The sequence below is a fragment of the Rhinatrema bivittatum genome, chromosome 2 (genome assembly GCF_901001135.1).
Source record: "Rhinatrema bivittatum chromosome 2, aRhiBiv1.1, whole genome shotgun sequence".
NCBI classification, from domain to species: domain Eukaryota; kingdom Metazoa; phylum Chordata; class Amphibia; order Gymnophiona; family Rhinatrematidae; genus Rhinatrema; species Rhinatrema bivittatum.
The window spans coordinates 588,385,848-588,398,682 of record NC_042616.1 but is presented as its reverse complement, the minus strand read 5'-3'; the positions used below and the strand labels follow the sequence as shown (position 1 = coordinate 588,398,682).

General features: G+C 40.9%; 1 protein-coding gene across 8 annotated transcripts in view; it reads right to left on the bottom strand.

Annotated features, from left to right (window-relative positions):
* LPIN2 (lipin 2) overlaps window positions 1-12,835 on the bottom strand; it is a 397,530-nt gene that overhangs the window by 147,891 nt on the left and 236,804 nt on the right. For all 8 annotated transcript variants that reach the window (XM_029591076.1, XM_029591075.1, XM_029591073.1 and 5 more), the window contains one exon: window positions 6,604-6,673. In XM_029591076.1, coding sequence (XP_029446936.1) covers window positions 6,604-6,673 — 70 coding nt within the window. The remainder of the gene's footprint in view (window positions 1-6,603; window positions 6,674-12,835) is intronic.

Genomic DNA, 12,835 nt, shown 5'->3' with positions numbered 1-12,835 from the left:
GCAGGTCACACCCTAGACCTTATTTTCACAAACGACATTTTCTTTTCAAACTCTACTCTATCCTACTCTCAAGTCCCATGGTCGAACCACTTTCTCCTATAATGCAAGACCCACACCAACGCTATCAACAAGAATAAAACCAACAAAACATACTCATTCAAGTACAGACCGCCATTTACTCCCGATCTACTCCAACATGAGCTCGAAAAACAATTATTGAACATAGATCTCTCTAATATAAACAGTGCCACCCAATCTTGGCATCAAATCACAACAGAAACCGCCAACACCTTAAACCTGAAAGAACGAAATTGATCAAATCAAAAAGACAAAACATCAACCCTTGGTTCAACTCACAACTAAAGGATACCAAATCCACCCTAAGACGTAAAGAAAAAGACTTGCGAAAAAATGCCCACTAACGCTAGAAAGATATCGCACTTATCTTGCTTTTTACAAAAGCATGATAAACATGTCAAAGAAAGAATACTACAGCAAAAAATTCCTAAACTCCTCAAATAACCCGAAATCTCTTTTCAACATAGTAAACAACCTAATCGCTGTGAACAACAACGCTCTTCCAAATAAAAACCTAAGCCAAGATCTCGCAATCTTCTTTAAAAACAAAATCAGCAAAACGACGGAAAAAGTAAATAACACCACAAGCAACAATTCACACCTAATCCGCAAAGATATCACACCTTGGGCCTCCTTCGAAACTATATCAACTACTGAAACGGAGAAACTAATCAAATCACTAAACCCAGCCCGTCATGATCTTGACACCATACCAACACAATCACTAAAAGAAATATCCTAAACCATCACGCCAACCATTACAGCAATCATAAATAAATCACTAGAAGAAGAACTACCAGACAAACTAAAAATCGCCACCATAAAACCCATCTTAAAAAAAAAGAACCTCGATCCTAACGAGCTAAATAACTATCGCCCCATATCAAACCTATTGTTCCTCACCAAGCTAACAGAAAAGGCCACACTTAAACAACTTGAAGACCATCTTGACGCAAGCAACATCCTATACTCCACCCAACACGGCTTCAGAAGAAATTACAGCACCGAAACCCTACTCATCAATATATCAAACACTTATCTTAAGGGGATTTGACAATGGTCAATAATACATCCTCATCCTAATCGATCTCTCTGCCGCCTTCGACACAGTCAAACACAAAAGCCTACTCTCCAGACTTTCTGAAATCGGCCTAACAGGGAAAACACTAGATTGGTTCACATCCTTCCTCCAAAACAGAACATGCAAAGTAAATATGAACAACCACACCTCCGAAGCCATCCCTCTAGAAACCGGAGTCCCTCAAGGATCCTCGCTATCGGCAATCCTTTTCAATATATACTTATTACCACTATGTCAACTTCTTTCAATTCTCAGCGTCACTTACTTCCTGTATGCTGACGACATACAGCTAATCGTTCCAGTAACAAACACCATAGAGAACGCATTGAAACTCGTGGCCATGCTCATCAACGAAATTAAACTCCTACTAAATCAAATGAAACTATGCATTAATACAGACAAACCTGAATGCATACTAATTGAAAGAAACAACTCTGGAGAACATCAGAACCATTCCATTATCATAGACAACAACTCCATCAAGCTAAAAGAACACGTAAAAGATCTTGGAATCTGGATTGACTCTGAGCTCAACCTTAAAAAACACATCGCAATGAAAATAAAAGAAGGTTTCCACAAGCTTTCAATTCTCAAACACCTCAAACCACTACTAAACCTAACACTTCAGAACCATTCTACAATCCCTGATTTTCTCAAGCATCGACTACTGCAACTCGCTTATGATAGGACTTCCCAAATCAACCCTATGTCCTCTACAAATACTACAGAACGCCACTGCGCGAATCCTCACTGGGCATAAAAGAACAGACCATATCTCTCCTGTCTTAAAAGGACTACACTGGCTCCTCGTAATAAAAAAGAATCGAATTCAAAACACTATCAATCATTCACAACTCAGTTCACCACAATGATTATGACTGCCTTAACACCCTAATCCAAAAACACCACAATAAACGCAACACCAGATCAACAAACAAAGCACGACTAGTGATTCCATCAGTCACCACAGCCAAACTTACCACTGTAAGAAAAAGAGCATTCTCAATTGCTGGACCACATCTCTGGAACACCCTACCAGACAGCCTAAGACTACAAAGCAATACCAAAATGTTCAAGAAGCTACTCAAAACCTGGCTTTTCAAACAAGCCTACAAGGATGGGATAGGATAAACCTATCAAGATGACAATACCCACCAGTCGATCATTCTCCTAATATCTCTCCTACATCCTAACTTATCATAGCATTCCATCCTCATTGTAACCAATATCCTACCTCCTGTATATCATACCCCCATCATACTCCTAAACCTAACCGGGAAATCCCCTCTAATGCATTAAGCTAAACGAACCCTAAAATTTGACTATACTTACCGATCAACCTATAACGCTACTTAATGTCCTTATATTAGCAATGTTATCAAGCATTTACCAGTGTTACTTTATATTGTCTCTCTATTGTTCCCCCCGATGTTCTAATGCTAATCGTTGTTATATTTGTTACCCTGATGTTTTAATGTAAATCATTGTTATAATTGTAAACCGGAGTGAACGCCGACACCAATACTTCGGTATAAAAAAAAACCATACAAATAAATAAATAAAACTGTCTTACCTGCCTCCCTCTCTCAAAACCCCCCACCCATATCTCTTTCAAAATTCACCTTCATGGGAGAAACATGACAGCACAACTGGGACCCAGGAAACTAGCACATTGCTCCACATCCTAAAATCCATCTAGGGTGGCAGAAACAAATGTGCTATACATGGTGATGCTGAGACATCAGGATTACTGTGAGGTTTTTTTTTAATCTTTTCAGCCACAAACAGCAGAGACCAGGGAGAAGGAAAACACACGAGGGACTGCATCATATTCAGCTGAGATTAGTAAGGTAGAGGTAAGAGCCTGGGCATATTTCCTGATCAGTGGAAGGCGGCGATGTCAACATGACAAGGCCATTAGGCCTTGAAACTTCACCCCTACCAACCAAGGTAGCTATGTCTACCTCCTTTTTATCAGAGAGGCAAGGACTGGAGAGAAGTACAGGTCAGGACCCCTGCACATTCGCTCATGTTTATGGTTTTCCCCATAAGGGCCTCATCAGCTGTGAGTCTCTCCCATTGTGGGCTAAAGCAGAAACTACACTACTGCTGATCTGACATCTAGGCTTGAGTCCCAATGATGCTGCTTGTCCCCTCCTCCTTTCAGCTATGTGAGCCGATAAGATACTTGGTTCGCATGATACAATGATACCACCTCCAATTAAAAAATAAACTGCAATAGCGATCAGGATAGCACTTGGGAGTCTGTGAGAGTCAGCAGTTCCTCATGAGTCTCACAATGAAGAACACTGTTTTAAATTAACAGGTATACTAACCTGTTTACTGAAGTTCAGCGTTTGCATTTTTTCTTTTTTGGATTGGCTGGTTCTTTTCCTCTTTTGGGCTTCAAGCAATATCAGAACCAGCAATTACTAGGCTATAGTTTCTTAAGTCTTCATTTGTAACTATCCAAGATTTTTTCTTTTATTTTCAAACCCCCTTTCCAACTCAGCCATCACAAGGATGTCCCTTGGTCAAGGGCCACAAAACCATGGCTCCCTCCAAAACTCAGGTAATGTAGACCATAAGTCTGACCACGGTCACTGTTGAGCTATAGAAGACACTCCCTCCTTTCAGAGACTCTGTGCTCTCTCCGCTGCATCCCAAGTCCAGGCCAGCAGAGACTGGGCCCAGGAATTAAACCTAGGTCTTCTGCAATGCAGAGTGTAGCACTATCACCAAAACCACCAACCCAGTCCCTATCTTATTCCTGTAAGATCGTCACTGTGCAGCTTTAGCCATGAGAACTGCCAGACAAAAGGAGCAAGATTGAATAGCTCTGACAAACCAAATTATCGGGTAGATTTTATAATTTTGCGCGAGCGCGAACAAAAGTACGCTGGATTTTATAAGATACGAGCGTAGCCGCGCGTATCTTATAAAATCCGGGGTCAGCGCACGCAAGGGGGTGCACATTTGTGCAACCTGCGCGCGCCGAGCCCAGCGCATGCTGCCTATTCCCTCCGCCCTCCCCCCACCTTCCCCTCCCTTCCCCTACCTAACCCACCCCCCTGGCCCTATCTAAACCCCCCTTACCTTTGCTGGCAGATTTACGCCTGCTGAAAGTAGACGTAAATCTGCGCGCGCCAGCGGGCTGCTGGCGCGCCATCACCCAACCTGGGGGCTGGTCCAGAGGCCTCGACCACACCCCCGGGCCGGCGCCATGCCCCCGGGCCCACCCCCGAAACGCTGTGTCACGCCCCCAAAACGCCGCGTCATTTATGGAACGCCCCCGACACGCCCCTTTTACGAAGCCCCGGGACTTGCACGCGCCGGCGACCTATGCAAAATAGGCGCGCCAGGGCACTGCGCGCGTAAATCCAGCCGGATTTACGCGCGCAGGGCATTTAAAATCCGGCCCTATGCGAATTGACAGAAAAACAATGGTTATACCTGTGGTCCTAAGTGCTTTTTCAAATAACAGGGGTAAATAAAATGACATCATTACATCAACATTTTTATCAATAATTTTTATTATATCAAAATTCTTTACTGAAAATCACGGTAATTGTATACAAACATTAAGACTTTAAACCGGTCTGAATATACATAAATATTTATGTCTCCAATAACAATATCCATAAAACAATCTTTTTGCGGATATTGTTATTGGAGACATGAATGTTATGTATATTCAGACCTGTTTAAGGTCTTAATATTTGTATACAATTAATCATTTTCAGTAAAGAATTTTGATGTACCGGTAATTAAAATTGATAAAAATGATGTAATGATGATGTAATTTTATTTACCCCTATTCTTTGGTATAGATCTTGTTAGTATATTCAGTGGGTTAGGTATACTTTCCTGTTTTTTCACACAAGTGCTTTATGACGTCATTTTTTTTTTAAGTGGGCGGAGAAAGTGAGCAAAGCAGGCAACTTAAATAAGAGAAGGGCATATTGAAACATCTCCATTCAAAGATAAGTGTTATCCCTGCCGAAATGATTATAACAATTAAGAGAGGCTAGATTTTGAGAAGTAAAACCAATGATAAGTGAGCCAAATGGCTCCATAAGATTTTTTAATTGCAAATATATATTTAAAAATTATTAAAACAAAATATTAAAACAGTATACATCTGCACAAGCGGTTACAGCCAAAGGAGTGGTGAGTGCCTATATTTATGTTACAGGACATCAGAGGTGGCCATATAGGCTTTAACTCTCCGGGTTGGTTTATTTTGAAAGTTTAGAATTTGCCAAGGAGAAAGATTCCCTTATAGCATGCACAACAATACAGGAAGTATTTTTTGGCATGAGTGATGGGCTCCCATGAGTTCTTATTCTTACCCTTTGGAACATCTCAAAAAGTTTAAAATTACTCACACCTGTTTCATTCCAGCTATATTTAATAAAAATCTGAGAAATATGGTTATTGTAATTGTTTCTCATTACTGCAGTATATACACAGCCCTTGAAAATCCCCACTCGCTAACTTGCCAATTGTAAGCAGCCTTTTGTGGCTTTGTGAAAGGGAAAAAGTTTCTTTATTGCCTGTGTAAAAGGGGCTATATTAGACCACAAGAGATGTTTCCCTTTCCCTACTGCTGGTGTCTGAGGAACTTGAACCACTACAACTCACCTTCCCAAAAGATCTCTGCCACAACCTTTCCACCTGCCCTAACTGGCTACTGCAGAAAAGGAGTGATGTGACAGCAGACCAGCGACAGTGGTGGTTGGAGAGGTAGGGGTGGGGTGGACAAGAAAGAGCATTGATTGCAGCAGACAGCAGGCAAGGGATGATGGCAGGTTAGACCAGTCTGGATGTCATCATTGCTACTGAACAGCTATTGGCCACAAATGTAGCCATTGTGGGACTTGAACCACTGAGCATGCAGTGGAACAATACCTGCATTGTTAGAGATACTATCTTAGAAATACAGGCATTGAAGGGGGAATGAAACACGTTAAACTGGCACAGGGTTTCTCCACCTTTCATCTCTGTGCCACTGGTTCTAACCTGGCTCGGAATGAGAGTGACAGAAGCATTACGATCTGAAAGCTGCTCAGTTACCTATGTGAAATGGATGGGTAGTCTCAGTCCAGATTTCAATGGATGGTATTGTTCTTGGAAGTTTCAGTAGAGATGCTAAAGATAGCATAAACACAGACCGAATTGCTCTCACTCCTAGAGATGGTCCACCCACACAGCAAGATTGAGGCATATTAGTGGGGCAGTGGTGCACCATCTGTATAGTCATTGCCAATGTGTGTTCCGTGTATAAATGGAGGACTTTGGCTTCCAATGCTGCCAATCCTATACCTTTCACAAGCACTGAAATTCAACTACAAAAATTAAAAGAAATACAGGAAAGGATTTGTCACCAACTAAGCAATTTTATGGACTTAGTTCCTCTCTTGGCTCTGTAAATGTTAACTCACCTTAGGCAAACTTTTCTGGAAAACTTGCAAACTAAGGATCATGGGAGCAGCAAGTGTCCAATTGTAATACCTATGATAAAACAGAATTTCAGTTAAGAAAATGGTGGTAAAAAATGTCAGACATATCAGTGCTCCCAAACATATGCAAACTTACAGTATGGGATTGTTCCACCCTCTTCCTATTTGTTTAACTTAAGGGCAGTCAAACAGAACTATACAAATGGAGCAATAAATCACTGGGATATACAGATTTAATATGACTGCATATTGGAATTCAGTTAAGCCCATAATTGTTTTGACTACAATAAGGCATACTATGGGTGCTGCATTTGCCCCATTTTACACATCTTCATTTACAGTAATGAGAAAATATTTCACATATACACAATTTTTTAAATCACAGATGCCATTAATTCCTGTCTTAAATTGAGGTTGAAAGACAATATCACAATGATTTGGCGTGGCAGTCAGGAATAACTGGACAACTTTTTTTTTCTCTCTCTCTCTCTCTCTATATATATATATCAAAAAATGGCAGTAACACAAATAACCACACTGTGTTCAATAATGTACATAAACAATATGAAACATAAATCACCACATTTAACTATAAATTTGTATTTCTAAAAAGGATGAAAATGCTAGTTCATAACCTTTGGCAATGGGTCATAGGTCAAAAATGTTTTAATCACTGGCTAAAAACCATCCAAAAATACCAAATTTGCACACAAAAAATGTAAATGTGCAGTGAAAATACTCATTCAAACTTTTATAAATATACTAATAAAGTTAATTTCACAACATCCTCAATGAAAGGTAGTTATTAAAGGTCAAAGTCCAGCACATTAAAAACTGCAGTATCTTCATAATTGGAACCATACAATGCCCAGCAAACACCTTTGTTTCACCTTCTTCAGAGGAAATTTATAACATGTGATGACATTTCATACTGTTGCATATCAGAATTGCTCTTCATATATATTGCCAAACAAATTCACACTGCCAAAGGACACTCACAATAACTCATGTGTATAAACTATGGTGACGTGTGCACGCACACTTACATATTAAATTCTGAACTGTGTTACTATGTGATGATCATTAAGACTATAATCCCATATACCCTGAAGATTCACTTATGGTGTGGTGTGGAGTGAAGGGCGGACCACTGGGAAAGACACTGTCAACCTGTTAATGCCATAAAAAGCAGCAAGACATCAGTCATAAAAAGGCCTGAAGAGAAAAAAAATGTAATTGTCAGCCCAAGGGGGGCGCTCTTGAGCAGCGACCAAGATGGCCGCTTAACCATCGTGCTCCGCCAGACCTTGCTATCAATGTTGGATTAAACCCCTTTTATTCTTATATTTTTTGAGCTGCGGATCCTTTGGTTGCGAGCCGGAATGTCAGCGACCAAATTGGGGAAAATTGAGGCGGCGTTTCCTGCGGTTTCAGGCTCGAAACGCGCCAAACCGGACCCCCCGACACCGGAGAAAACTGCTACGCACAAAACTATGGCGTCTGCTGATTTAGTACTCGTGGAACTTAAACAACTAAAAGAAATGCTTCAGCTTAATACTGATGCGACAACAGCAATAAGATCTGATCTGCAGACAGTAACCCAACGAATGGCGCATTTTCAATCCCGGCTTGACGATGTGGAGGCTCAAACGTCCTCACTGCTACTTGCGACTGCGAATATCCCTAAATTTCGTCAAGAAATAGAGCAAATGCAAGCTGAAATTGAGGACTTGTCTAACAGAAACAGACGAAACAATCTACGAATACTTGGCGTACCAGAAGGCACAGAGGGAAACAATGTTATTACCTTCTTGCAGCAACTTATTCCGTCGTGCCTGAAGATAAAATTTGACAAGCCTTTCGAAATAGAGAGCGCGCATCGGATTCCAGCTAGGCCGCTACGGGACGCCACGCACCCACGGCCTCTTATTTTTAAGGTACTGAGATATCCGCATACATTGCTTATCCTCGCAGCGGCTAAAAATCAAGCGCCAATTAACTATAAAGGCAGCACAATCCTTTTTGTTCCGGATTTCGCAAAAGCCACGGCGGGAAAACGGAAAAGTTTTCTCGCTATTAGGCCTCGCCTAAGAAACATGGGGGCGCAATATGGCCTACTATACCCGGCTCAAATGAAAATAACGTACCGCAATCATACACAATTTTTTCATAGCTCAGCGGCTCTTGAAGATTTTCTTCGCACCCAGGACCAACCTACTGGAATGGTAACCTGAACAGCTAGCAGTTACAGTTGTTATCAGGTATTTTCCAAACCTGCTATTATCGCGTTATTGAACACTGCACAACGCAGCTCTTTTCCAATTTTTTTTTTTGTTTATATAAGATAATCTTCTTAGAATGGGAAACCTTGTTTATTTTTTTGAGATACCTTTTTAAGGATGATTCCAACTAGTCTGCTAAGGAAGGCTGTATGCAGTCTTTAAGTTTTTGAAGGAAATGATTGGTTGCCCACTTCCTTCTCTCATTTCTCCCTTCTTTTATTAATATTTCTACTTAATTTGGGGTTTAGTATTACTATAATCATGTTTATGTCTGGCGGGAACAGGTGGACCATAGTGGCCTCTGGCACTACAAGAGGCACACATGAGAAAAGCAGCCTACATGGCTTCAGATTTTTTCTTATCTTGGTTCTTCATTTTTATTTTTTTCTCCGTTTTTAAAAGCCTTAACCGGATTACCACAAATGTTTTTCCTGGTTCTGTCTATCTAGTATCACCTGCATCATCGTACTATTCCGACTGTGAATATCGCTACCCAACGCAAAAGTTTCTCGTTAACATCATGGCGTCTAATATTAATGAGATTAATGTTATCTCTCTGAACGTCAACGGCTTCACGCACCAGATTAAAAGGAAGAAAATCCTGATGTACCTACAGTCACTCCGTACAGACATTGCATTCCTCCAAGAGACTCACCTAACATCTATTGAGTCCAGCAAGCTCAAGCAGCAATGGGTGGGGCATGTCTTATACAGCCCCGCTATACATAAAAAAAGAGGCACAGCTATTCTTCTACATAAAAGATTGGAAGCTCAACTCCTACACAGCTCTGTGGATGACGAGGGTAGGTGGGCTTTGATCCAGATTCAGATAGCACAACACGTCTACACCTTATTGAATATATATGCTCCTAATGCGGATAATCCAGATTTTTTCCAACAACTATTTACATGATTGCTTGATATGCCACCAGCACCTGTTATAATAGGAGGCGATTTTAATCAGGTTCTAGATCCCTTTCTAGATAGAACAACCAAATTAAGACCTCATATCTCCAAATCCAGTAAGACATTACAATCGATACTACACTCACATGGACTGTCAGATCCGTGGCGTTTACTTCATCCGACAGCTAAAGATTATACCTTCTTCTCGACTCCCCATAACGTCTATTCAAGGATAGATTTCTTCCTTATCTCGAAGCAGCTTGTACCATCCTTAAAAACAGCATCCATCCATCCTATCCTGATCTCTGATCATGCTGTGATTCAGCTTACGTTAAAACTTCTTTCTCCAGTTCCTACAGAACATCGTTGGCGATTCAACTCTTCACTTTTATCGGACTCTTCCTTTATCTCCACGATTCAAGGACATATTGAAGAATATTTTCGGTTTAACTCTACTCCGGATATTTCCTCTGCTACTCTTTGGCAAGCATTCAAAGCTACGATTAGAGGCTCTATTATAAGTTACTCTATACGCCTAAAGAAATCATACCAAGCTACTTTAACCACGCTTCAGAATGATGTTGAGTAAAAGGAATACAATCATATTGCTGACCCTACACAAACTTCGCTAACAGCCTTGCTAAAAGCAAGATATTGTTACAACCAACATCTAAGTTCTCAGGTTCAACTTCATATTAGTCGCACCAAAGCGACTTATTACGCTGAAAACAATAAATGTGGTCATCTCTTGGCCTCCTATTTTAAGAAGCGCCAGGAGAAGAGACGCATCGACATGGTATTGTCTACTTCCCAAATGCCCTTGACGTCCGACACGGATATCTTACAGGAATTCCGCTCCTTCTACGAATCTCTTTATCAATCAGAAGCTGACTCTTCCGCTGAAAGCATTCATCATTTTCTAGCAAACATCTCTCATCCATCTCTTACAGATGCTCAAGCCTCATCATTAGATGTGCCCTTCACAGAGGAGGAAGTTTCTACAGCTATTACATCACTTTCTAGTGGCAAGGCCCCTGGACCGGATGGACTTTCATCAGACTTTTATCAAGCCTTTAAATCTGTGATCTCTCCACATTTGCACAATTACTTCTCTTCTATTCTTTCTTCTCCGGATGGTCTTTCCAGTTTCACTGAGGCATGCATCGTAGTTCTTCCAAAGCCAGGAAGGGATCCTTCCTCTATTTCTAATTATAGACAGATATCTTTACTGATCACTGATTATAAGATTTTTGCAAAAATTCTAGCGACCCGTCTATCCCGAGTGATGCACTCTATTATACACCCAGATCAATCTGGATTTATTAAAGGAAGATTGATAGCTAACAATTCTCGTATGTTTTTTCATATATTAGATCAAGCACCTGCGTTAAAAGTCCCTGCCGTGGCCATATCATTAGATGCAGAAAAGGCCTTCGACCGTGTCGAATGGCCTTTTCTATGGGATATTCTCCGCTGGTTTGGTTTCGGCCCAATTTTTCTTTCATGGGTTCGAACTTTATATTCCTCCCCCACAGCCTTTTTATCTGTTAATAATCATTCTTCCTCTCCATTCCACCTGCACAGAGGTACCCGCCAAGGTTGTCCACTGTCCCCCCTTCTCTTCAACCTGGCTTTGGAACCGCTACTACTTTCTATTAGACAAACGGCAACTGTACAGGGATTTGAGATAGGAGATGACACGTTTAAATTATCTGCCTATGCTGATGATGTTCTTCTTTTTCTTACTAATCCTGAGGTCTCTCTTCCTTCCCTATTCGCTCTTATTTCAGATTATTCTCTTATTTCTGGCTACAAAATAAACTGGCATAAGACTGAGATGCTCCCTTTAAATTCCCGGGGAACCATGGCTGATCTAACTCACCTTCCCATACAAAAGGTAAAGGGTGGTCTTAAGTATTTAGGTATCAGATTTCAAATGGACCCTAATTTAACTGTCGCTCATTGTGAAGAAACCACTATTCAACAACTTCGTGATGCATTATTAGCCTGGTCCCCTTTGCATTTAACTTGGTGGGGGAGGTTGGATTCTATTAAAATGGTTCTTGCCCCAAAGATTACGTATGCTCTTTCCATGATTCCTATATTTTTCTCCAGCAATTTTTATAAACAGATAGATCAGATGCTTACTAGATTTCTTTGGAATGACAAAACCCCTCGAATAGCACTATCCAAGCTGAAAAAAGCTAATATGTATGGAGGTGTGAATTTTCCAGATTTCTATACCTATCATCAGGCATATATATTACAACAGGGATACCATTTTTTTTTTTAGTTTTGACACACCCTCTTCTACTCCCCCTAGATGGCTCTCAATAGAGCGTGTGTTCATATCTCCAGCTCCTGAGAAATTTTTTCCGGGATTTCCATTATCTCGGCGTGCTAAAACCAACCCTATTTTAAGATCCTTGCATAGAGCGATAATGGAATTTGATAAGATACGATCCCCTAACATACCTCATTGGTCTGGCTCGAAATATGCTCCGCTTTGGCATAATCCCAAAATAAAGATTAGTAACCATGAAATCAGTTGGCCTTCTTGGCAAAAGTGTGGGGTGTGGTTCCTGTCATCAGTGCTGCAGGATAACAAATTGCTCCAATTTGACCAACTCCGCGCCCAATTTGGATTATCTTCATCCCAATATTATGCTTGGTTACAGTTGAACCATGTTTTTCAGGATATTACAGCTCCTGCTCTTATGTCCCAAAAGGAACCCCACCTGCTCTCCTTTTATTCCGCAAATGGGGATAAGGGTCACCTTGCCTCAAGACTTTACAGGCATATCAAAAGTCAGTTGCCGCAGAGTTCCACCACAGGGTTACAATCCCTTTGGATGACTACCCTCCAGGTACATTTAACTCCCATTAAATGGCAATTCCTTTGGCAGAAATCGATACGCATTTCATTGTCCTTGAGCTTAACCCAAATCTCTTATTTTATTATGAATAGAGCAGTGTGGACTCCGTGGAAATTACACAGAGCTGGTTTAGCTCAGTCCCACGCCTGT